This window comes from Poecilia formosa, unplaced genomic scaffold (assembly GCF_000485575.1).
Source record: "Poecilia formosa unplaced genomic scaffold, Poecilia_formosa-5.1.2 Scaffold182, whole genome shotgun sequence".
NCBI lineage: Eukaryota > Metazoa > Chordata > Actinopteri > Cyprinodontiformes > Poeciliidae > Poecilia > Poecilia formosa.
The window spans coordinates 153628-179587 of NW_006800121.1; the positions used below are offsets into that span (position 1 = coordinate 153628).

Consider the following 25960-nt stretch of genomic DNA (forward strand, 5'->3'; position numbering starts at 1 on the left):
GCAAATGATAAAGTGAGTGTTCATCCTGGAATGACAGTAATTATGGTACGTGGATGCATAACTTTAATCTGATTATTGGATTGTAAATAGTAATGTGTTAGATTACTTGTTACTGAAATAAGGAGTCAGATTAGAGTAACGCGTTACTGACGCGTTGACGGCCCAATAGTTTGACATTTCTGCTCAAGCCTTTTACTGATCTGTCAGGTTTCCGATATGCGTCCCCCCAATGACAGACTCGTTCCTACGCCCTTGATCAGTAGTTCTTCAGAGAAAGGCAGACGCAGAGGCCTGTCAATGTCTGTTGTATTTCATTACCTCTCTGCTTAAACCGCTACTCCATGCTGAAGCAGAAACGATACTTCAATGTTTTCCGTCATCTGACAAGAAGCAAGTCTACTCCACTTTATTCACCAAAAACTCTTTTTTTTTAATTCACCAAAAATTGTTCTGTAATCTGGAACGTTCTCTACGTTGAGCTCCAGTTAGCCGCCTTATCTCACTGTGCAAGAGGCAACTACATCATGCCCGGGTAACAAGATGAGGGGGTTGGCTTATTATGTTGTACAAAAAAAAACCCAACAAAAAAACAAATAATTTTAGTACATGTTTTTATGTGTTAGAAGAGAACTTAGAAAAAAAAAGAATTTGACCAAAAGGGCACTTGGGGGCAAGGAGCAAAAGGGGCAGGTGCTCAAGCACCCCCATCCCCCTCTCCCCCCCCTCTGCACATGGCTGAACAATGGGGCACCCTACTATATAATCTACTGGGGTATGTGTACGGTTCTCAACAGGAGAGGGCTCTACTTTACAGTTCTCATCAGATGTTATAAAGAAAATTTGGATCCCTGAAGGCATGTTCTGCCTCCCATGTGGTCCCCCTGTAGGTCCAGGCCAGGGGCAGCTGCTGCAACCCCTGCCCTACCTGTAGCTCCTTCCCTGATGTGATGTCACAAATATGTTACAATTGTGGGAGGAACTGTCTGATGTTGATTTATAAATCAACACCAAACTGAGTGTTGATTTACACAGTTGGTGTTAATTTAGAAATCAACACTGGACTGGATTACTTTTTGTTTAACTCTTTGGAACTCTTTAGTGAGTGTTAGGGAAACTAACACTCATGTTGTTGAATTAACACTGTATTTTTAACATACAACACTTACACTGGAAATCTAACACTTGAATTTGCTGTGTAACACAACAGCTGTTAACTGATCAGTTCAACAGCCGCTGAATAGCAGTTTACCTGCTGTTGAGCAGCAGGTAAACTGCTAGAATTATGGGCCCAAGTTAGAATTATGGGCCCCCATTAAAGTGTGGGGTTCAGCAGATGGCACAGTTGACTGTTGATGGGGTTTGTAATTGACATTTATTGAAATTGAGTTTCTCTCTTTTTCTTTCCCCATAGGATGGCTTTAACTAAAATATTATCATACAAACCTGACACACCATTTTTCAAACCGCCCCCAGTCAACATAAGGATCTTACAAATAAAAGAGGAGGAAAGAACAATTAGCTGGGGACTGACAAATGGGAAGGCCAAAGTCCTACAAAGTAAAAAACAGTCAGCAAGCCATTGTTACAGAGGGCGAATCATACATTTTGAGGGGTTATGCCCTGAAAGGTAATGAGCCTCCCTTCTTTATCCATATCCTGCCAACAACCCAGTTCTCTAAGGATCCAAAGGTGAACATTACCGCGGAGATAACAGACAAGGGAAAGGCACCGTTAGATCCTCCAGCCCCCTTGACCTGTTTGGATAAAATAACAGTGGGGGGAGGCCTGTTAAGTGTAAAAGGAGAAATTATTGAGGTATGAATTTTTATATTACTTGTAATTTCATAATTTAATCTCAGACTTAATTTGCTAGCTCTAGATATCAACTAACTACAGGCTAACATGAAATGCCCCATTATAGAACAATATGTGAACTCTAAATTTTTATTTTTTTTTTTACTTTTCAGTTTACTGCAGTGAGACTAGTTAAATCTGGGAGAAGCGAGGTGCCGATCCGCAGTGCCAGGCTCAAAGAGGTTTGATAACTTGTTTTAAGATTTGTTCAAAGCTGCAGTTCTCAGCTTTTACAAAAACAGATAATCTGTGGGAAAGAAAAAGTAAGTTCTTAATGCCATTTGCACTTAAGACTGAAGATTCACTTAACAGTGAAGTAACACTTCTTGCACCGTGTTGGGTGGAAATGAACAGCATGTGCACTAATGATTGACAGTGCCGAGACCCTCTTGTGTAATTTTGTACATGGCAGTGCAAAAATACACTTTCCATATGCAAAGGCACATGGCAAGAATGTAAATTAACCAATATATGAACTGATATTGAAATATCAGATGTGTTGATATGTGATGGATCTACAGTATAGAGAGAAATAGTTTACACAAAAATGTACAAAGCATATTGTCATAGAAGTTATATACTGCAACTTTGAACTCATCTGAAAATTTTCAAGTTGACGCAAAACTAGCTTGTTGTGTAGCCTGTGGTCAGAAAAAGTAGATTGGTGGGTTTTATCTATTTATTGACATTAGATAACTACTTGATACATGTCTAATTTGGCAGTCATGTTTGTAATTGCAGGGCAGCTGCACAATGGAGCTGTCATTGTGGAGAGAGGCAACCATGGTAGAACACGGATATGGCCCACAGCTGCAAAGCACGGCATACACAAAAGTAGAGGTATGTTGTCAATTCCTGAAGAAGTAAACTTCATTTTAAGTTGATTTAGAAAATTTAACTGACATCTTTTAAAATTTAAGCCTTCTAATTTAACCTATTTAAAAACTTTTGAGATATACACAAAGTTTGATGTGCTATTGCTCAGAGTTACACCTAATTTTTTTTTTTTTTTTTGGTCAATTTCAAAGCCAGTGAATGCCTTATCGCCAAAATATATGAACATCCGGTTAACTATTCAATATTTTCTGGCTCAAGTCTATTATGCATTTCGAAAACAACACTTAAAAGAAATGAGAAACACACATATAACATAAGTGTACCACAGATCTGAAACCAACATCCACTAAATTAATGATTTTGATGATGTCATGTGACAAAATGCTATGCTTATTGTTGCTTGATTTGCCTTTGGTGACTGTAAAACATTTTAAATATATGAAGCACTTTGAACTTCCTTATTGCTGAAATGCACAAAATAAATGAACTTATAAAATGTAAATCAGAAGTAAACAGTACATATTATCAAGTTATTTTCTTCTTTTACATTTAGTCTTGATCTTGTTTGTCGTTTTTGTTCTCGTCTTTAGATGACAAGATGAAAACTCACAAACAGGATTATATTTACAATATAAAATAATATTCGTTTGTACTGTATTCACAGGCTCAAAAGGAGGAGAACATGGAAGTCATCATAATCGGTGTCAGGGATACCGATGACTCCAGTACGAAAGAACTCCTAGAGGACGATATGACTCTACTCGTCTCAGCTGCAGTATGGCAACCTTTCGATGCAGAATTGGAGCATGGGAAGATTGTGGCTCGAATTGAAGTTAGAGGAAGAGAAATTCAGAAAATGTCAAAAGAATAATTTGTATTCAAAATGAAAAAAATTCTATGTTAACGTTGTTGTTATTTATGTACTATTATTATTTATTTAATCTAATTAAACAAGGTTAGTGTTTAAAATGCATTTTGGGGTTTAAATCATGACTTCATATGTTTTGCATACATAGGTGTTAATAGTTTTTTTTTGACGTAATGCGACCTGTATCCGATCTTTTCATGGCAGTGTGAACAGCACAGGTCGGATTCTTTTTTGAATGGGACCCATATCCGATACGTATCCGATTCAAATGTGACCTAACGTCCAGGTTGCATTCATCCGAACGGAACGTCACTGATTCTCAACAAATCTCACTATTCTGCGTCCTAATACGCGCAAGCGGGAAGAAAAACAACAACCATGACGGACAATATGAGGATTAAGTTGTTAATATGCTGCTCCGGTTGGACAACTTCAAATATGTAAGCTAAACTCCACCGTTAGCCTCCACGTTTACTTCCGCAAACACTGAGCACTTCTTCTTTTTATGGCGGTTGACAGAACACTGAGAACGCTGACGTTATTGTACCCTCTACTGCGCATGCGGGACACTTTCAGGTCGTTTGCCCGTTCAGACTGCAGAACGCATACAGGTCATACTGGCAGTGTGAACGGCCCTGGCAAAAAAATCCGAATTGCCAAAAAATCTGAATTGGGTCACTTCAGGCTGCAGTGTGAACGCACCCTAATAGGTGCCTTACATGCATTGCATGGAAACATTGAAAAACAGTGTAAACATTGGTGTTTATGCTATGACAAAGATGCACTTTGATTATTACAGGTTACTTCTGAAAGTGCTTTATTTAGATAAATTTTATTTTGGGGTATCTGAGTAATGAAGACTGTACTCGAATGCTCCCCAGATTTTATAATTGAAAATAAGTAAAACGATAAGATTATTTTGATTCCCCAATAAAATATTAGGCTGCAGTGATTTGATCTACCAATTAGACTATAATACGCAACCAATAGGTGAAACATGACAAACTATGGCTCAGTTCAAAGGGTGTAAATAAAAGTATTTTGTTGACTATACTGCAGATTACATCAATAGCAGGAAAAATCATGACCTCACATTAACAGACACATCAGATTTTAGCATAATGCCAATTTACAATGCAGATATCTATGCTTTTGTGTCTCAGTTAAATATTTCGGTAAAACTTTGTAAAACACACATACACAAGGTTGTTTTTTTTCCATTTCTCAAGGGAAAAAGGAAATCCAAAGCAACTTACCTTTTAATTAAAAAATAGTTACCCCGTAAACCTAATAAGGCATTTTGCTAACACTGGGAAAAAACTACTGATAATACATGGTCAGTTATTTTTTTAAATTGTAATAGAGACATTTTGGCAAGCTCTTTTTTTAGTATTGTTTTAATCTAGTCACAATCTGAAGTAAGTAGAAGTTAAACCTGCAGGCTTTGCTCTCCGATTATAATGAGATACGGAGTAATTATAAATTATTTCAGATTACGTTTTTTATGTCTGGTATTTTGATACTCTGGCCTCCTCGTTTAGAGGGAGCTAACGTTTATGTCAGCTATGCTACTTTAGCTCTTCAAAGCTAAGCGTGGATTTTTAGTGTCACACTCAGCACAGTTTGAGTCTTTAATCCATAAAAATGATCTCTGGGTGGTTCTTACAGTATCTGTTTTGCCCAGAAATATTTTCTAAGAACGTATTTGTAAAGTATTTTTATTTCGTTGAAACGGAAAGCTAAAGTAGCGCATTTATGTTTTATGTTCAAAAACTGTGGAAGTAACGGAAGAGCTGAGATGGGTGAAGCATGCCCCCCTCCCCCCACCCACCCACACACGACGTTCAACCGCCAAATCGGCGAGTATATTACTTTATTCAGTACCAAGCAGAGTTAAATGAACTTTTGTTATGCTTTGTTGGTTATTAAACCAGGCCTTTTCGAGGTTCTGCTGGAAATTGGACCGGGAAATTCCGAGTCGATTGCTGAGTTGGATACCGCTAGTGAGAAACAAGATGGCGAGCCGGAACCCAGGAGCAAGAGAAGGAGCGGAGAGAAAAGACATCGATTTGAAGCACAAGTTATTCGGTCTTTTGCTGGATTGTGTCTGTTGTGTTTTATTGTTTTTTTTCCCCCTTTGAACCACATTCAATGTCTGTTGTTACAGTGTGTGGAATGTGAAATTGTTTGTTGGGTTTAAAATAGAAGAAATGGTTAAAACAGGAAATTAAAAAACGTTAACTTCTTAAAAGAATAGTAAACTAAAATAGATTTAAAAGATTAAAATAAACTGTGAAATAACCTAGGTTTAAATGAATAGTATCCTTTAATACCTAATGATATGTTTAAATTTCAAAAAAGGGATTATACAAAATAAAACAATTGGAAAGAAACAGGGAAACTATTTTGTATTGAATTTGTGTCATTGTATGTAAACTGTTTGTGTAATTGTTGTTTATTTTCTTTTCTACAAAAATAATAAGCCGACAGTTTAAACTTATTTTCTGGTCTGGTCACCAGGGTTGCTGGTGCCTATCTCCAGTTGTGGGAAGTACAAGTATTTCGTTACTGTACTTAAGTACAATTTTCATGTATCTGTACTTTACTTAAGTAGATTTAATAATGGGTACTTTCTACTTTTACTCCACTACATTTTACAGTAAGTATCTGTACTTTCTACTTCACTACATTTCTACAAAACTGTCGCGTTACTCGGTACATCCAAGTCGTGTTGCGTTTTTTGTCCGTTAAAATGTGAAGTTCAGGGACTTAAGGTGGCGCCGTAAAATTCAGACTTACGTGTCTGTTGTCATCCATCGCCTCCCCCTTTACTCGCACGCGGAGCTCCAGACATGCGCAGTGGTTTCCTCTGTGTGGGAGAAGATGTCTGTCTAATCGTCAGTTATATAAGAGCGCTGCATAAACCATAAGATATGGCGACATGTAAAACCAGCAGCGCTTCGCTTTCACAGACGATGGGGACTTCGTCCAACTTTTAGCATCACTTCGAAGGAAAGCTTAAAGAAAGGTAAGATCTGTGGACGTGATGCTAGCAAAGCTAGCTGTACAGAGACACACATGTAGCATCTGCGATGAAAAAAAGTTGTCACTCATGCGCTGAATTATTGTGTAGAGGTGTTGACTGAGGTGTCGCAAATATGGGACAACGCAGTGACCAAAGTCTGCATTGATATGACATTCAGGAACGATCCGATTCTTCTGGACGGATCTTTTCGGATTAAATTTATTTCAGCTGTAAGTATTTAATATCTAGGTGTTTATGGGAATGTGGAGCTTTCAGATCAATTTGAGAAGCAATTTTGATAGGTAAAACTTAATGTTTTTTGTGTCACGTAGCGCGGGGTGCTGGTCTTGACTTGGTCTTGGGTAGGTGGTATTGACTACAACTCTGCTACGTGGCTCATTGGTTGCATGTCCTCCCCCACCCACCTTCTTTCCATCCCCTTTCTGTTGGATTTCTTTAAAAATAAAAGCCACTAGTGGCAAAAAAAAGAGTGAAGTTCATTCTATGTTAGGACATGAGACAAGATGTTTCCATCCCTGAAATTATGATTCATAGAATCACATATCTAAGTCTAAACTATGTTACAGAGAGTAAACATAATAAAAACATGCTTTATCTGTGGCATTGTTCATTAAAATGGCACATTTCTAATGTATTAAAATTAAATAGATCAGTTTAGGGATTAGGTGCATTCAGCAAGTACTTTTACTTTTAATACTTAAGTATTTTTAAAAGCCAGTACTTTTTTACTTTTACTTAAGTACATTTTTTGAGTACTTTCTCCACCACTGCCTATTTCCAGCTAACGTTCCGGACAGGTCATCAATAAACATTTGTTTTCAAATTAGTTAAAAATGGTACTCCATACAGCTGCAAGGACACCTGTGAACAGTAGCTAAAATACACAAATGTACCCTTTGCTTCTGCAGTTTATTCCGTTTGACTTTTTGTGTTGATTTTTTTTTTTATTTCGTTGTATCCCTTGCCAAGAGACGTGTAATGGATAGTGAACCATTTAAATTAAGTTGCCTAAATTATTCGAATTTGCAGACTATTTATTGTAAATTATTTAAAGAATGTTACAGATTGCTTAGTAATATTTGTCTGTTTTGATTAGCACTGTTGGTGGTTTGTATTTTGTTTTAATTGTATTTGCACTTTGTAAAGTCTTTTTTTTTGTTATGTACCTCACGGGCTGCTGTAGCTAAATGAGGGCAGGCTCAATAAAAGCTGGCAAATCATTGTATCAATGAATGACTTGAACAAACTGTCGAAGATGTGCTTGGCACTATCAACACTTAGTGTTCCCCGGTGAAAGCAGCGACGTACGTTTTATTTTGTTTGTGTGTTGTAAGTTTGTGTTTATATTCTAATATTTGTATATCTGTTTAGTTTTCACGGTGATTACGGTGACTGAGGTAATCAAGATGATTGAGATGACTTATGGTCCACACCAAAGAAAAATAAATAAACCTTGAAAATCACCCGTTGAGACCGCGCAAATTAATTCAAGTGCTGGGGAGCTACTACAAGATGTATTTATTCAGCTTTTCTTCTGTTAAAAGACTCAAATCACATATTCAAGGAAACATGGAGTTGAATTTCCAACTAAAAATAAACTAAGATCACTTTCAAATATGCTAACATCTGAAAAATATGATCTTGCTCCTTTTTCCTGACTGATAAAATTACTGACCTAATCAAAAGGAAAGGACAGTTGAAGTTGAAGCACACTTAACAAAAACTCAAAACGAGACCATTATCTATTAATTTCAAATTATTTTAGTAATATGGAAATTTAGTCAGCTTTATTATATAAGAAAACCTCTATAAAGCTGGAAAAATGTATTGTCAGCCATTATTAGAGTAGAATAAGAGAAATCCTGGGGAAGTAGGATCTTGTCAGCCAAGGATTAACAAGTTATTACTCTGATGAGCTGTAATAATGGTGATGAGTTAATGGCTGTCTTTATTATTTGTTTCTGTTTTAACCTGTTAACTGTTGTGAGGACACGGTTGTCTCCTGACGGGACACGTCACTAAGGACACGTCACTAAGGACACTTTTAACCATTCTCATGATAGTTAAAAGGAAAAATAATTTTTCCAACATTCCAGTTTTGCCGCTGGGTCATCATCAAACAGTGCAGCTTCAGAAGACCTTATCTGATTTCTTTTGTCTTGTCTGGGTTTTCTTGGTTATTTAAAAGGCAAGCCTCAACTTGTTTTTATAAAGTTTCTTTATTTAAGCTTTCACCTTAGAAACCTGCTCCTTATGCTCAAGTCCCAGCTAATGTGACCTAATCCTCCATAATGTAAGACCTTTTGGAAATGGTCAGACGATGGATTTCAGGGTAGTGCTGCAATTGAGTGGATCACAGTATTTTTTTTATTAATCCTTGAACTTGTAGGAATTAAGGGAACATCAATAGGGTGATTTGGATCATATTTATCGCAGAGATTTTTATTTATTTATGTGATTGATAACGCTCCCCAAAGAGTTAGGTATGGGATGCCACAAGGCTGAGTGCTTGGTACAATACTGTTTATATTTTCCCACTTGGTGATATGGGGAGTGTCTATTTTACTCTAATTACATTGAAAAATTCACTAATGATTTATTTTTTAAGTACATAATAAACATTTTGGATTCCACATTAGATAAAAACTCTACACTTTACAAATGCATGAATAGAAATTACAAGCAGGCTTGCATTTCTCTTCTTTTTGACTTTTTCTAGTCAATTTTTATGCATATAAAACTTAACATATTTTCCATCTTTTGAAGAAAAAAAAAACACATTTACCCAAGATAACATTTTATTTATTTTATGTTTCAGAAACAAAAGCAAATCGTGCATAATTACATGTGAACATTAATCAAGGAATGTAATATTCCTGCTGTCCAATGATGCCAGAAGAGAAAACAGATAAGAAATTATACATAGATCTGTTAAAAAAAAGTCCTATCTGCATAATGTAAAAAAGTTTCATAAAATGCTCTTCAGCTGCAGAAAACCTACATCTTCCCCTGTTAACTTACATTTATAAAGCACTTCATTTATGTTAAACGTTTTTTTAATAGCTTTCTCTATCATCCCAACATTAGTAAATGAGAATACACACCCTGCAGCATAAGTTAAGTGTTGTACTCTTACTTTCCACAGCAAACAGACTAGTCCCATTTCAAACAGCAACCTAATCCGGCTCCTAGCTTATTTTAAAAATGGTTTAGGCCTTCTTTCCCTCCCCCTCAGAGATGATGAGCTCTGGAGAAGCCCTCTTGAACCACTCCACCCACGCGCCGTCGTAGAGATAAAGATCGGTGTGTCCAAGCCGGTCGGCAGCCAGAAGAACGTGGCAGGCGGTGACTCCCGAACCGCAGGAAGCCCAGATTGGCTTTTTCGGGTCCACTCCAGCGTTCTCGAAGAGCTTGGTCAGGGCCTCGGTGCTCTTATGCTTTCCATTAGGTTCCAGGAAAGTTGTGTAGGGCATGTTGATTGCTCCGAGGAAATGCCCAGACTGTATATCTGAGGGGAGATGGATAAATGGGGAAAGAGTGTCGAAAATTATTTTGTTTTCAACTAGTAAAGTTCAAGAACTGCAAGAAGCCGAACTTTCAATGAAGTCATTTGGCTCATAAAACGTTCAGAGTTCACATTGTAGTGCTTTCCTGCTGTAGTAATCAGACTGGTAAATTTGTGCACTGTCATTGTGAGTAAAAACAACTGTGTGTAGCAACGGGGCGTGGCTGCCAAGGGAAGCTTCATCTCCAAGCCAACAAGCTTTTCAGGCCTCATATCAGCTCTCAGTATCGCTGAACCAGGATGACAATGATTTTTAGCCAAGATTTATGGTTTTATCCCAACAGAAATCGTAACTTTTAAGGACAATAGAAAAGAAATGACAACATAACATTATTGACGGCCTCATATTCACCAAACTCCTGTTAGTTATAGAATTTATTTTAAGGTTTCATTGCTGGTTTTGAATAGTTTGGCCCCTCATCAACCGGAACTTTTACATGATATTTATCAATAGCATTGGGGGAAATCAGTACTTAGATAATCTAAGCTAAATCTGATTTTACCTTTGCAGTCACAGCTCCATTTTAGCTTAATAATAATCTGAAGTGGGAATAAAGACCCACCTAATCTTGTTTGCATTCAACAACTCAACTTTATTGTTGTAGCACTGTGTTCTCTAGAGATGCACCAAGAAAACGGCTGGAAACCGATTGTTGGAAAACTAAAAAAATTTAGTAAAAATTAGTGCAACCGCGTCATGGTAACATTACTCCTAACTGTGGAAGTTGTTACTGAAGGAAGAAGACTCAAGGTTTATCATTTGCAGTATCAGTGGTGTGCTTCACATAAAGTCAGAAGTAAAGACAGTAAAAGTATTTAAAACAAAGAATTCTGAGATGAAGTGTGAGAGAGTGAGTCTTTCAGCCGATAACAGGAAGGCAAACTGTATTACAGAAAATTTTCTCAATTTCATTCTTTTGAGCTTTCAAAGTCTGTGATGGAACATAATAGATTTGGAAACTTATAGGCTAGATGACCCAAGTAGCTAGCAATGCTAATTTTAGTTTTTTTACATTTCAACTCCATTCTTATTTTGTCTTAATAGTATAATCCTGTTTTACAGAGACCTTCCACTCCCACTTATAAAATAAACAGTTTTCAATGCTGTGCTTATATTTTACCTCTTAAAAGAGAAATGAAATTAACCTGAAACCAATATCTTCAAGTCAACGCCTTATCAAAGATCAGTCATTGACCACAAAATGCTTACAAGCACATCTCCAGTAATTACTTTATTTCTGTCTATCACAACTGATTTTGCATGCTTTTTATGGTTTTATGGAGTGACAACAGATAACTCTTGATTATTTTTAATTAACTCCTTTCCTTTACAACCTCTTCCTGCCACAAATAAAGTTGACCTCTTGACTCAAAACCAGTAAAACACAGTCAGTCTGGCTGGCTGTAGTCTGTGGCATTGAGTCTTTGGACTATCCCATGTCAGGTTTCATTTTCAGCCCATTTCCTACATAAATTGGTCTCGTGTGATTCTAGGATTATTACACAAGCACATTAAGCATTTATTAATGTTTGTTAACAATGCATTTTTAGGCCCTCCTCACCTCCTCTTGGTTCTGGGTCGGTACCCCGGAACCTGCCACCAGACCTGGCGTCCACCACCTGGACCTTCTTGGTCTTGATGTTCTCCAGCACATCTTCATAGCTCTTCACCCAGGACTGGTTCAGGCTCGCCTTGAAGTCTGTCTTCTCCGGCTTGGTGTAGTCGGAGGCCACCGGGTGACCGTCAGCCACCCAGTGCTTAAAGCCTCCATCCAACACCGACACCGAGTTGTGCCCGAACACCCGAAACATCCACCACACTCTGGGCGCGCTGAACGAGCCGAAGTCGCTGGTGTCGTAGACGACGACGTGGGTGTCGTTCCCGATGCCGAGGTCATTCACATACTGGGAGAAGTCGCTGGCAGTCGGCAGCATGTGGTCGTACGGGGAGCTCTTATCGCAGCATTCGTCTATGTTGAAAAACGACGCTCCTGGTATGTGTTTCTGGAGAAACTCCTCTCTGGTGTTCCGCTTGCTTTTCGGTAGGTACCAGGACCCGTCCAGAACACGGAGTTTTGGGCCGACTTGTTTGTTTTGGATGGCATCCGCCAACCACTGACCGGAGACCACAGCGGGAGTGAGAGCAGCCATGACGGGGAAGGAGCGGCAGGAGAGCGGGGAGCAAACAGCCTTGAGCCCGGAAGAAACAGTTGGCATTTAACTGTTCGTTCGTCCCGCCCTGATCTCTATCTATCCAGTCAAAGAGCTCGGTTTAACTCTTTCATTATTCGAAACTGTGTAATATGTTACTCAAAAGATATTAGATAATGTTATTCTTTTTTTAACAGGTTAAACATCCTTCAGGAAGGTAAGTATGGCTTCAAGCTGCAAAGAGGGGAACAATTGGAAAAAAAACATTTTAATGCAAAAATAATAAATCTTGAACAAAATTGTTTTGAATTTGAATTTTGTCTCTTTTTATTATTTCTGCAATGCAATACGTTGTGCACAGTTTTAAATATTTTATCACATAATCGAGTAAAAGATTCATGAAAATATTAGTCTGTTTTTTTAAGAAAAGCAATTTACTACTAACTTCATATGAGTTTTCAGATTAAATATTTGTGCAAAGAATGAGATGGGTACGTCAAAACTATCTAAAATACTAAATGCAACTATGATGGTTATTTCATCTTTTACTGACAATAAAAAAATGTAAAAGATCAATTATCTTTCATGCAACGGCTATGAGCCAACACAGTTTTGAGTAGTTCGAGCTGCACTTACACGTTTTGGTCAGCAGATGGCAGTGTTTGGATGGCCTTAAACCGTTACATCTTTGGAAACTGACTTCAGTTTCATTGATTACTGCCGCAGCCAGACTTATGTAAAGTAGAAATTAACTTAAATCGATGACGCAGCCTGAAAAAAGATCAATAAAAGCAATTCACAATTCATCTCATCTGAAGAAGTCCAAGAACAGCTGAGAAACAAAGGTCTGGAAAGGATTACAGCCATTTCTAAGGCTTTGAATCTGCAGCAAGCTTCAGTGACAGCCATGATCAACAAAAAACAAAATAAATACGTTATATTTTATTTGAGTCTCCACATATTCTTCATCTGAATTTTGAGTTTTGACGCGATCTGTTGTGCACTTACATTTTTTGGCCACTTGATGGCGGTGTTTCATATCAATGTGGTTGAAGCACCGACGGGATTTGCAAATACTTCCATAATCCAGTTTGGGTTATTATGGATAGGTTACGGATATGTATACTGGGAAACTGGGATAAACCCGATAGAAAAATACCCCTAAATAATCCATAGAAGTATCTGCAGCAAAAAGCAGTGAGTGAAGAATGCATATTTTTGTAACAAAATGCGAAGTAGAGGGTGACTGTAACCTTTAACCTGAGTTTAGCTTGCTTTGGTTCAAAGGGTGCTTCTGTACAGTGTTTCAGAAATGGGGAAATTATTACAGATCAAATCTTATCTAGTCACAGTGTACCACTGTTTAGTTTGTACACACACACAGAACCCCCTCCCCTATTCTTCCACCACACACACACACATATACACACACACAACTGATGACAGATTTCTTCTGTGTGCGTTCTGCAGGTGCACCTGAGCTGTGCCTGCTTACACAACACATTATCTATTTCCCTACCATCTGTCCTCAATACATGTAGCACAATGCTATCTAAAGATCAGCGGAGAAGGTAGTGCAGTTATCATGGAGTTACTGAAATAAAGAAGCAGGAGCAGCCACTGAAGGAAGAACTCTTTCCTCACTTCACGTCTCTAGATAAGTAAAATACAAATTGCATGGAAAAACTGGGACAGAACAAAAAAAAACTCACAAAAACACTGCAGCCTCCGACCTTGAAACGACAGTAAGCTGTGTCTAAGTAGTGAGCCTGTGGACTGAACACCAACACAGAACAACGTTGGCTCAGCACGCTGTTACAGGATGAGAAGTTATGAGTCCCAGAGGAGAAAAATATATGCATACACAACATTGTCATCAAAAGATTATAATTTCTAAAGTAATTTGAGTCTATAGTTAATGCAATAATATCATAAAATAAGTAATCAATAGTGCATTTGTCTTCTGCTGTAGTTACAGTGACTCTCAGTGGACATACCTATGTTAAATTGTCAGATTTTTTCATGTAAAAATGACACTGATAATTGGAAATTATTTCTCAGACATTTATTCTGAACAATTAACCAGAAAATCAATTAATAATAACAAAAAAGACTTAATAGACTTAAAGCTCCACTTTGCTAAAGCATCTTCTCACCTTTAGGTCTATTTACAGACTGATGGCGCATTTTGTATTTTAGGAGTTAAAACAATACAGGAACACACTCACACATAGAGGTCGTACCACACTGTGTGAGCCTCTGGCTTGATGAGGTTAAAAACTGTCTAACAGTTTATACAGTAAACTTTCACCATCTTTTGTGAGTGTAACCACAGTTTTGGTGGCCTTTTATGGCGTTTATTAGCACCAGACAAGAAGAGAAACTAAAATTAGATAATGGGTTTTTCTGCTGTTGTGAAATTGTTACAGAGGACAAAGGTTAAGGAAAGAAAACCAGGATTAGGAACTGACCAAATCCTTCTTTTAGTGGTTTGTAATCCCGCAAATGCTCACTTGAGTGTACGATCATCTGGTGATTCGTTGTGACCTCGTATAAATAGAATATAGGAAAAATGATCAGCATCATATGAGCAGCTGCTTCTTCACTTCTGTTTTCTGTGTTCTGTTTTTACTCAGCTGTCCACATTTTTGAATACAAAGAAGAAACAGGTTAAATACAAACTAAGAGAAAACTATGTCAAGTTCTAACATATTACATTTGTGTTTGCTACAATCCTTCCTTGAAAATGCTTTACGATTTTTTACATTTCTGTATTATAATCTTTTATGTGCATGAAATAATATTGATTATCTAGCCATTCTTTATTTATGTGGTTTTGTTTCTATGGAGGTCTGCAGTCTGTTCCAATTTGAAGGCAGACTGCTAACTAAAAAAGGATTAATACACAGAAAAAGACAAACTTGCATTTTTACAAAAAAAAACCCCAAACAAACAAAAATGTAAACATTTTGTACACATTTTTAGTCTGAGAGAGGAAAGCATTATAATTGTGGTAATCTTGTTTTCAGTAGTGGACAAAAGTTCTGAAAAGTAGAAATTTTCCATTTTGATGCCAGTGTGTAGATGTCACCACTTTACTCATTAGAATATGATCAAAATGTGAGATTTGTGCCCACTGATTTTTTTTTCTTCATATGGACAGATCATTAGTACATTTTTAAATATCGGCTTTATGCAGATGACAATCAGCTGTTCTGCTATATTATCCAAACTAAGAAGGTTGGAACTAAGGATGTGGCACTGTCTCTCCATTGACAGCACACACATTGAAGCAATAGAAAACCTGTTTAAAGGAGAACTTTAAGCATGTATTTGATATTTATGTCAGTCAGAGAAAGACTTCCACTGAACATTTGTCTGACCTAAAACTTAAATCCCTATTTTTAGAGTTTCTGTCAATAAATACCGAAATGGGATGATTTTGAGAGGCTGAGTTACCGTCCTCAGTTCTTGGAGTTTTGGAAGCTCAGCTAGCCACCAAAATAAAGGTACTGCTTGGTTGTGTATTAGGGATTACAGAAATCCCAAACTGCTCAGTGGTATTTCCTGGAGAATATCTTAGAGTAAGAATATTTTATGATTTTCTTTCACCTGATGCTAGATTAAAAACACTTCTCAGTTCTCCTTTTGGGTGAAAGACACTGAGTTTCTTTAAAACTAGACTCAAAAATCTGCCTGCTTAGAGTTGTTGTTGAAACATAATCAATGAGACATTAATCAACAATCTGATATGTAACGATGGCACTTGACAAAATGTAAAGTTTCAATTGTTCTAGTTCAATTGCCCTCCTTTCTAGGGAAAGGAGGGCTGATATATGGGTCCCATATGGGTTTGTCCGCGGGTTCCACGATGGCCCCACATGGGTTTGCCCATGTAGGGCCACAGCCCACATGGGCACTACATGGGCCCTACATGGGCCCTAAATGGACAAACCCATGTGGGCCACCACCATATAGGGCCCATGTAGTGCCCATGTGGGCTGTGGCCCTACATGGGCAAACCCATGTGGGGCCATCGTGGAACCTGCGGACAAACCCATATGGGACCCATATGGCCTGCCCTCCTTTTCCCCACATGGGGCCCACCTAGGCATGCTGGCAGGGTAGTTTTGTGTTTTTACGACGTAAAGCACTTTGAATGCCTGAAATGTGCTGTCTAAATAAAATGTGATTGACTGACTGACTCATTAATTGATTGAAAAGATATTTAAAATATTTTGTTGCTTGGTACTTCTGTGCCCACTTTCAAATAACACCCTGGGCAACTGCCCTAGTGGACAATTTCCCTTCCGATAGGTGGTCATTTTCATGCCTATTAAAATATTTTATTGGTCGGTCCAGCCATATATTATACTGAAACAAAGAAATTCATAGGAAATCCTGAGTGTTCAACCTCTTTACTGTCATGAAGACACCTGCTCCCTCACAGAACTTAAGTCTGACACATCAGTGTTTTGGTGAGGGTCAGTTAAGGGGTTAATCTTACCAGAAGGGAAGTTTATGCTTGAAAAGGTTTCTGTATGAGGATACTAGCCTGACAATTACTGGTAATCTGTAAGAGAGATCCCCTTTTTTTTCTGGAACACAAATGCAAAAGAACATAATCAGCTTTTTTCATCCCCAGGAAGCCTGCAAAAGATTTGTTTTGGGGAGCCTTTCATGGATTATGTAGGCGTAACAAGAGTATAAATACACTCAGTTGTTGATCTCATCTGCTTTCGTTAAGATGTCTCGGTCCCATGATGGTCATTCATGTAAAAAAAATTACTGAATTTCACCACATTACCCTAACTACACCAAGGTGAGTAAGCTGATCATCTGAAATCTGAAAGAGGAGTCATGAGTATTTATTGAAGCCTGACATTTATTCATGTTCAGGTCCTTGAGTGAATCTTGAGATCCAAACAGCGAGGGGCAAATCATCCGAGTGGAAAGACACGAGTAAGTTCTGTCACATTGTTTTACACACATCATCACATATGTGTAAAATATGGAAATTATACTATTCAAAGTGAAACAAATGATTTGGCTTAATGCGTAAAATATCAGATTTTAGAAAATATTTGTTACTTTAGGTAATAATTGGATTAAAGGAAGGAAGAAACTTATAGACTTTGATACTGACCACGTTTTTTATTCTCTGCTGTAAAATACTAGTGTATGGTGACTACTTGGGGAATTCTAATTCAAAACATTACTGAGTAAATTCTTATTAATTTGACCATTCCTCATTTTATTTCTAGATTTTTCTAGATTCTTCCTTTCGCTCAACCCTCAGTTTTTCTAAAGGATTTTGATCTGAGACGATCGAGGGAGATTCATTTTATTTCTTATGAGCTACTTCGGTCTTAGTTTGTGTTTTATCATATTTAACTTCAATTGTAATTGTTTTGTAAGTAAAAGAAAAAAAAACAAAGAAAGCAAAACATAAAAGTTTATTCTGGAAGATGCGAGAGGTGGAGAGAAGGTTTCTTAATTGGAGTCACAGCTTCTTCATTATGGTAAAAAAAAAAAAAAAAATCCCTTGTTTGTGTGGTCCATTCCCAGTTTTCCTCCCACTGAGTGGTCTCCCACTGGAGCAGCTGGCCAAATCTTGGACAAAGTCCTTTAGAAAGGTAAGATCATTTTTATTCTGCAATCACCATAACAAGAGAAAAAGATAAAAAAATAAAAAAAATGAACAAAAAGTTTATATCTGTACATCCCAGTTTATAACGATTACAACATTTTTATGCATTCTGATATGTTTTTCTTACCTGGACATATTTCTGTCCTATTAATGTTTCTTATGATAACAAATCCTGACATGCAGTTGAAGTTTCATGTGAACATATTTTTGTTTTTTTGCGTAGTTGAGGTGTTGCTTTTCTAACATACTTAAACAAGTCAGAGAAACCTTATCTGTTATTGATTTGTTTGGATAAAAGTTGGGGATATTGTGACACAAGCACAAGAAAAGTTTTTGTTTTATTGGTGCGTAACATTCCTTGTAAAGGTTCTGTTGGTTCATTTTACCTTTGCAGTAAATTTCCTCTAAATATTTGCGTGTTTCACAAACCCAGCTTTCTTTTAAAGCCTGAGTCCTGCTGAAGTCGGTCAGACCGCAGATAGCCGGCACTGTGTGGATGATTTGAACAAATCAAGACAAATCTAATTTCCACCGCGTTTCCTTGACAACCAGAAAGTTGTAGTTTTAGAAAAAGGAGTAACTGCTTTCACGTGTGAGCGGACGGGCCTCGTTACCGGACATTACGGAGGGAGCCGTTCTCTTCAGCAGTGGTGGGGTGCATTCCATTCATGTCCACCAATTTCACACACAAAGAGAGCTGTGTTGTACTGTTTTAAGCATTAACAACCTAACCGACTTATTGGCTCCACTAATGTGAGAACGGTTGGGCATCATGTGAAGGAAACGTATGTCATACTGTGTGTCATATATTTTCATTGTGTGTGTGTAGATGAGAGCTGTCACATACTTCAGAAATCTGAGCTTGTAAGTGAAATCTGCCTTCTTCTGGGAAACAAGATAAGAAGTCATTTCAATTCTCCCAACCTAAAGTTGTAAAACTCTATGGTGTTTACCTCTTAAAGAAGAATTTATGACGTTGATATCTAATAATTAGACGTAGCTTACCGCTGCAGCACTAAAAACAGGCCTAGCAAAGGTTGGTGGTAACATTTTTCAGTAGGAACGACTAAGATGTGCCAATAAGGTGTGATTTAATTTTAGAAAATTAAATATGCTTCATGAAACATTTTGCAGGCAAACCTGTTTCTGTTGTGTTCTTTCCACTTACTTCCTTTTTTGGTTTATAATACAACAAATAAAATACAATAGCATCAAGTTTTTGATGCTGTACCTGGGTATTAGAGATACAGCTTGTACCTGTAATGCCCCAAAATCTGAAAACATGTAAGTTACATAAAAACTTTTTGCAATGCAGTCATTCCCCTAAAATGATCAGCAGCTTTTGGAGTCAACTGTGTTGGATTGACTATTGAAAACACCAATGTTTTCTCCACTGATAGTGTCACTGTTGTTCTTTCTTTGTCAAACCCCCTCAGTTCCAACAGGATGGCGCTTGTCAACTACCCAGTTCCAGAGTTGGATGCCACCCTGCAAGAAGTTAGCCGTGTTCTGCAGCTCACGCTAAGCCCAGATCTTTACCTTGAGTTCAAAAGCACCCTGGAACAGCAGAGGAATGCCCTGGAAGAGGCCCAGGGGAAATTAGAGGCCATTGCAGCAGGCCAAGAGAACTGGGTGACTGAGCAGTTCAAGAGGGGTTTGCTTTCTTGTGCTGACCCCCTGCCTACTTCAACGGCCCTCCCGGTTGTTCTTCTTCCATCTAAAGTTAAGGGATGCTCTCAGCTTGGGAGGGCAGCTGCTCTGCTCTGGGCAGCGGCAAAGCTGTACAGTGAGCCCCTCCTACTGGAGGGCGATGTTCCTATGGAACGCACTCAGCAGTCTGAAGTGTTCGCCGCCAGCCGTATTCCTGGCAAGAGCCGAGATGAAATTAAGGTGAGATTAATGCAGTAAATGTCAAAAAATTTGACCTTTCTGAAAATCATTTTGATGCTGAATTTGCTTTTCGTTCACTTACTATACTGTGAAACTCTGTTCATCAGGTCTATCCAGATAGTCTCCATGCCATCATCACCTGTGCCGGTGGAGCATTCCCCGTTGACATGCTCTGGCGTCCCAGCACCGGTGGACCAGTTTCTGCACGGTCCTTTGCGGACATCTATAAGCAACTGGCCCAGGTGATGGATCTGCCCAAAGCTGGGAAACAGAAAGACCCCTCTGTCATCTGCAGCCTCTCAACTCTGGAGCGCAAATCCTGGGCTTCCCTCAGGGAAGAGATTCTCAAACAAGGAGGCGATGTGCAAAAATCACTCGAGCTCATGGAGAGCGCCGTCCTTACCCTCTGTCTGGAAGATAGTGACGCCCCCTCTGAAATGGCTGACGTCCTCAATGCAGTGAGGCTGGGAGGAGGAGACACTCCATGTCTGAGACATTATGACAAGGTATATCTAAAATGGTTTTTAATGAGCTGATAGAAAAATATGGATGAATAGTGATTAGGAAGAATAGTTAAGGACTTCTGTAGTTTCACTGTGCATAAAACAGATTCCTCAAGTCTGCAGAAAATTTCTATTATCAAATAAAGTATACAAATTAGCTCAATTTATTTGAAAGTTTAAACAAGCTTATCCAATTTTCTAGATGATGAGCAATACTCTATAACTGTATATTAATTTAATGAACAAATGTTTATATCCTAAGATTTACAATATGTCTAAGACCTCAGTATTCAAAAACTGAATCCAGGCCTGGTTCACTGAAAGAGTAAACGGTATTCAAATCAACCAGTAGGATCATCAAGGGACAAAGCAAAACCCAATGTTACAAGATGTAATTTATTCAAAGATTAAGTTACAAACAAGATTTTGTACTTGTGGGTTTAAAAGTTTTGATATTTTAAGAGATGGCTGAATTTTCAGGAAGAAACCAATGCAATTTTTCATGCTTTTTTTTTTTTTTTTTTTTGCAGGTCCTGAACCTTGTTGTGTTCAAAGACAGCACGGCTGGGATGGTGTTCGAGCACAGCGCTGTGGATGGAATGGTAGCTTCTCTTGTGACTGAACGTATATACCATCTGTCTGAGACTGTTGATTTAAACCTGGTTAATAATGACTTAGAAAAGATGACCAAGCCTGAGACGATAAACACTGTTCATTCTGCATGTCCAAAAGCCCTAGAGTTTCCCTTTGAAGGGAACCTCCAACAGAACCCTGTATTGACAACAGACAATCTAGTTCTGACTTTTGATCTACCCTCATATCCTGATGTGTTTTCTACTTTTAGAGGGCAGAGGGGCTTGTATGATGCTTGGGTCAACTTCTCTTTGCAGCTCTCCCTTTGGCAGACTCTTGGAGAGCCTGCTGCCAAACATATGCTTGTCACACCGACACATATGCGGCACTACAAACATGGTCGTTGTGATCCCACGTACTCTCTCACAATGCATTCCAGGAAGTTAGTTAATACCTTGGGATCCCGCATTCGTCCTGATAACACCATCCATTACTCTAACGACTTACTGCAGCTGTTCCATGTTGCTTTTTTAGAGCACAAAAGCCTTATCAGAAGCACCAAAACTGGCCAAGGTGTTGGTCCACACCTGGCCGCTCTGCGCCGGTTTTTACCATCTGACAATCCATTAAGGAAATTCCTGGATCCCTTTGGTTGTCCATCTGTATACCTCACAGGTTCTGACATGATGGAAAGTGTGGAATGTGGAGTAGGGAATGCTTATGCACAAGATCAACTTGCTGTAACCTACCTTGGGAAGAAAGATAAGGTGCGACTTGTGCTGAATGGAAAGGGGACATTTGCTGTTGCTCTGAAGAAGCTTCAAGAAAACTTCAAGATGAGCTTGAAGTTGTTGATGCTTTTAGCTGTTAGGTATGCCATCACAAGCCAAATGGGGGCACTAGATTGCCTGTTCAAACGACAAAACACAGAGCAGATGCTTCAATACCAAGAGAATGTAGAGAAGGGCAACGGTGCTATTGTCCCTGTATCTGGCATGAGCTCTGACTACATCCTTGTGATTCATGGTGGCGCTGGAGAGGAGAGTATGCTGAACAGCAAAGTGACAGAGATGATTGAGTTTGCACTGCAAACAGCTTTGACCCTTGGGGCCCAAATTCTTGAACAAGGTGGCAGTAGTCTGGATGCTGTTCAGAGGTCTGTGGAAGCTTTGGAAGACTGCTTTCTGTTTAATGCAGGTAGAGGTTCAGTTTTCAACAAAGATGGCAAAAATGAATTGGAAGCAACCATTGTAGATGGAAGTCAAATGAGATCAGGATCTGTTGCTTGCGTGAAAAATGTAAAAAACCCTATCAAAGCAGCCAGATGTGTAATGGAGAAGAGCTCACATGCTCTGATGGTTGGTGAAGGAGCTGAAGAGTTTCTGCAAGGGCTGAAGGACAAAGAGAAGCCAGTTGGACCAGAGTATTTCTACACTGATATACGTCACAAAGAGTTACTCGCAAAAATCAGTGGTGGAAACACCTCAAAAAACAACCACCCTCAGACAGTTGGAGCGGTGGCCTTGGATCGTTGGAACACATTGGCAGCTGCTACCTCAACAGGTGGATTGGTTGGAAAACTAAAAGGGCGAGTAGGGGATACTGCAGTAGTAGGAGCAGGGATATATGCAGATGACAAGATAGCAATTACCTGTTCTGGAGACGGAGATGTCTTTTTAAGGAGTAGTGTGGCAGAGAAAATAGCCAGTCTATACCACAACAAAGGCTATAGCCTAAGAAAGGCCTGCAGAGAAGTGATAGCCCAAAATCTGAAAGATGTGTGTGCTGGTGTCATTGCTGTGGACAAAAAGGGTGACACTGTCATTGAAACAAATGCTGGTGTGATGTTTGTGGCCTCAATGACTGGTGGTATTTCCAGGGTAGAAGTTCTCAAGCCAATGAAGAACTACATCAATGTGATCTGGGAAACAGAAGAGCTGGTTGCTTACCTGAACCAAAACCCTTGGACTCCTGGATCAACCATTCTGACTAGAAAAACTCTGAGTGGGGCTAACAGTATCTTTCAGTTGCCCACACCTGATTTTGTAACTATGCTACAAGGCGCAAAAACAGTATCAAACTTGCTATGTGAGCGACTGGGAGTACAACGTTGTGCCTTGATTTTTAATCCAACCCCTGATAAACCAGCACAAATTAGATTACTGCCACTCTATGGGTTAGAACCAAAGTGGCAACCTCATCTTGCCGAAGAAGAGGAGTTCCACAGTCATGACACAGGCTTCTGTAACTCAAAAAGTGGCCCACGCTGGGATGATGAGGCACTGACTCAAGTTCAAGCCAAAATCAGAAATGCACTGCCAACACCTAATGCACCATTTTGCTTTGACTACTTTGGTGACCCTTCCAATGATAACTTGTTTAGCCGGATTGTGAGGGGAGAACAGCAACAATGGAGAGTGTGGGAAGACAGTGAGCATGTTGCTTTCCTTACACCGTACCCAAATAGACCTGGTCTCACTGTTGTGGTACCACGCAGGCCCCTGTCCAGTGACATTTTCAGTCTAGGAGATCCAGACTACAAAGCTCTGATCTTGGCCACATATAAAGTGGCTCAACTGCTGCAGGAAGGAATGAAGGCTTCAGGTGTTGCACTGATCTTTGAAGGGTTTGAGATCGACCACGCTCATGTCAAACTGGTGCCACTGTTACCTTCACCAGATGGGACAAAAGCTGTCAAGCTACAACCAGAATTCTTCCAAACCTACCCTGGATTCGTGTCATCCTTGGATGGCCCAGCAGCTGATGCTGAATCTCTCAAAAACACACACTTGAAAATCACCCAGTGCAGACCTCCTAATTCATGGAAAGATCCTCAACTTCACTCCACACTGGCCATGAAAAGCCAGTGGTATCGCAACCTGTTTCAAATTCAAAACACTCTGTTCCACAGCACAGTGGAATATTTCCACAATTCCTGCCATTACTCTTATGCTCTGACCCCTCTCACCACAGACACCATATCTTCACCAATGGGCCTGGGGTCCGACTCAGAGCCAGTGTCTGTAAGTCTGCTTGGTCAAGATGTGTACCTGGCTGACTCAATGCAGTTTGTTCTTGAATACTTCCTTCGCTTTCAGGAGAACCTACCCGGAACCTACTACATATCTCCAAGCTTTAGAGGAGAAGATCCAGACACCACACACTTGAACCAGTTCTACCATGTCGAGTGTGAATTGTTAGGGGACATGGACAATGCCATTTCCATTGCAGAGGGATACTTGGTCCACCTGACCAAGTCTATGTTGAAAAATCACTCTGACATAATCCAGAGCTCTGCTGGAACCTTAGCACACGTGACAGAAATCCTACGCAAAATGGAAGGAAAAACTGCTCTGCCAAGAATCCCCCTGGCTCAAGCCATTTCCATGATGCCCTCTCCAGACTGCTTAGAGTGGGTGCAAGATGGCCAACCCCTCTTTGGCAGAAAGCTAACTCGCAAAGGAGAGCATGTTTTAATAGAGAAATTTGGTGGTGCTGTATGGCTAACTGAGATGGACCACCTGGGAGTTCCCTTCTACCAGGCGTACATGGAGGGCACAGGACGGTCCAAAGCCAAAGCAGCAGATCTTTTGCTGGGGCTGGGTGAAACTGTCGGTCTTGGTGAACGCCACCCCACCCCTGAGATGGTACGAGAAGCCCTCAGGCACCATACAGTACCAGAAGAGTCCTACAAATGGTACATTAGCATGCGCAAAGTGAAACCTCTCCTCACCAGTGGATGGGGCATGGGGACAGAGCGCTATTTGTGTTGGCTGCTTCAGCATGATGACGTTAGAGATCTGCATATCATACCAAGAATGAAAGGAATAAAGTACATGCCCTGATCATACAATTACTGCAGACAATCAGGCCAACAGATGTAATATATTTGTGGTAACTGGTCCAAACTACAGTATACACTGTAGATTCAAGAGCTTGCAAATACATCAGGGATGCATCATTTGTAACTTAGATCCAAATTTCTATTCTTCAGCTTTTAAACATGCTCTGTAGCCTTTTATCCTGATTATTGAAGCTTGCAAATATTTTTAGAACTCAATAGTACACTGGATACAACTTTTATAACGTAGTGAAGTTACACCAGATTGAGTTGTTTTTCTTAACTTTAAAGTGTCAAAACACAAATTTACTTATCTGCTTTCATCGCATTATGTTAAGACAGATAACATAAAACAAAGTAACGGTTTTCAAAATCAAAGACATATGAAATTTTTTTGTTTTAATGATAGCTGTGTTCAAAAATCATTATTGATCTCTGTCATGTAAACCGGTTTCATATTCATGTTTTTCTTTTCTGCAGCTTGCCTTTTTATGCAAATGATTGTTATATGAATCATGTATCATTGTAGCAAATATATATTTGTCAGCAATCTGAATAGCTTAGAGATATGTTTTGACATTTTCTGAAAAAAAGACAGTACATGTTGTTTTGAAATCTTTTTCTACTAGCTTTCATCAGTGTAAAATTTATTTGTTTCATGGTGGAATAAAATCTTTGCCTTTGCAACAGTTTTCTGCATATTTGTATTGACTTACAAAGCTGATTGAACGTACACAGGTTAACAGCCATCACTCAATGCTCAGTCATTTAACTTTTATTACATTATTTCAACTGGGCAGAGAGGGATTGACCAACGTTATGACCATTTTGATGTTTTATTCTATTGAAATGTTACCAATGTCTGAGTAAGATGCTGAGTACAGAGCAAAACTGAAATAAAGCATTGAAGAGATGGCAAAACATTTGAGAATTGAACACTGAAACATAGTCCTACAAAGTTGTTTTGTTAGTTAGTTTGTTTGTTTGTTTTGTTTTTTTAACCAGGGTTGCTGAAAGCAAGTGCACATCCTACTGTTCAGATTTTTTGTTAAAAAAATAATCATGTATTCTTATGCTTCCACGTTACAAGTGCGTGATACTTTGCTTTGGTTTATTATATAAAATTCCAATAAAAATACATTAATAAGTGTGGTTGCAACACAACAAAACGTCGGACACATA

The 25960-nt window shown here is 39.0% G+C and overlaps 2 protein-coding genes across 5 annotated transcripts in view; one reads left to right on the forward strand and one right to left on the reverse strand.

The window, feature by feature from the left end:
• The window catches only part of LOC103147379 (3-mercaptopyruvate sulfurtransferase-like), a 35950-nt gene extending 23414 nt beyond the window's left edge, over positions 1-12536 (reverse strand). The window contains exons 1-2 of one of the 3 annotated variants that reach the window (XM_007565682.2): positions 11733-12524; positions 9386-10113 (exon numbers count right to left, since the gene is read on the reverse strand). In XM_007565682.2, coding sequence (XP_007565744.2) covers positions 9815-10113; positions 11733-12387 — 954 coding nt within the window. In that variant the 5' untranslated portion in view covers positions 12388-12524 and the 3' untranslated portion in view covers positions 9386-9814. Of the gene's footprint in view, positions 1-9385; positions 10114-11732 lie in introns of those variants that run through there. The other 2 variants (XM_016678396.1, XM_016678395.1) reach the window with 2 other exon arrangements.
• Positions 12537-16695: 4159 nt separating this feature from the next.
• Positions 16696-25469, forward strand: LOC103147380 (uncharacterized). 2 transcript variants are annotated; one of them, XM_007565685.2, is made up of 6 exons: positions 16696-17143; positions 17221-17283; positions 17890-17957; positions 19408-19861; positions 19969-20367; positions 20895-25469. In XM_007565685.2, the coding sequence occupies exons 4-6, from the start codon at positions 19418-19420 to the stop codon at positions 24780-24782; spliced, it is 4731 nt and encodes a 1576-aa protein (XP_007565747.1). In that variant the 5' UTR covers positions 16696-17143; positions 17221-17283; positions 17890-17957; positions 19408-19417; the 3' UTR covers positions 24783-25469. The 2 variants fall into 2 exon arrangements, with proteins under 2 accessions (XP_007565747.1, XP_007565746.1); XM_007565684.2 differs by having other exon boundaries at positions 16697-17143; positions 19399-19861.
• Positions 25470-25960: the final 491 nt, after the last annotated feature.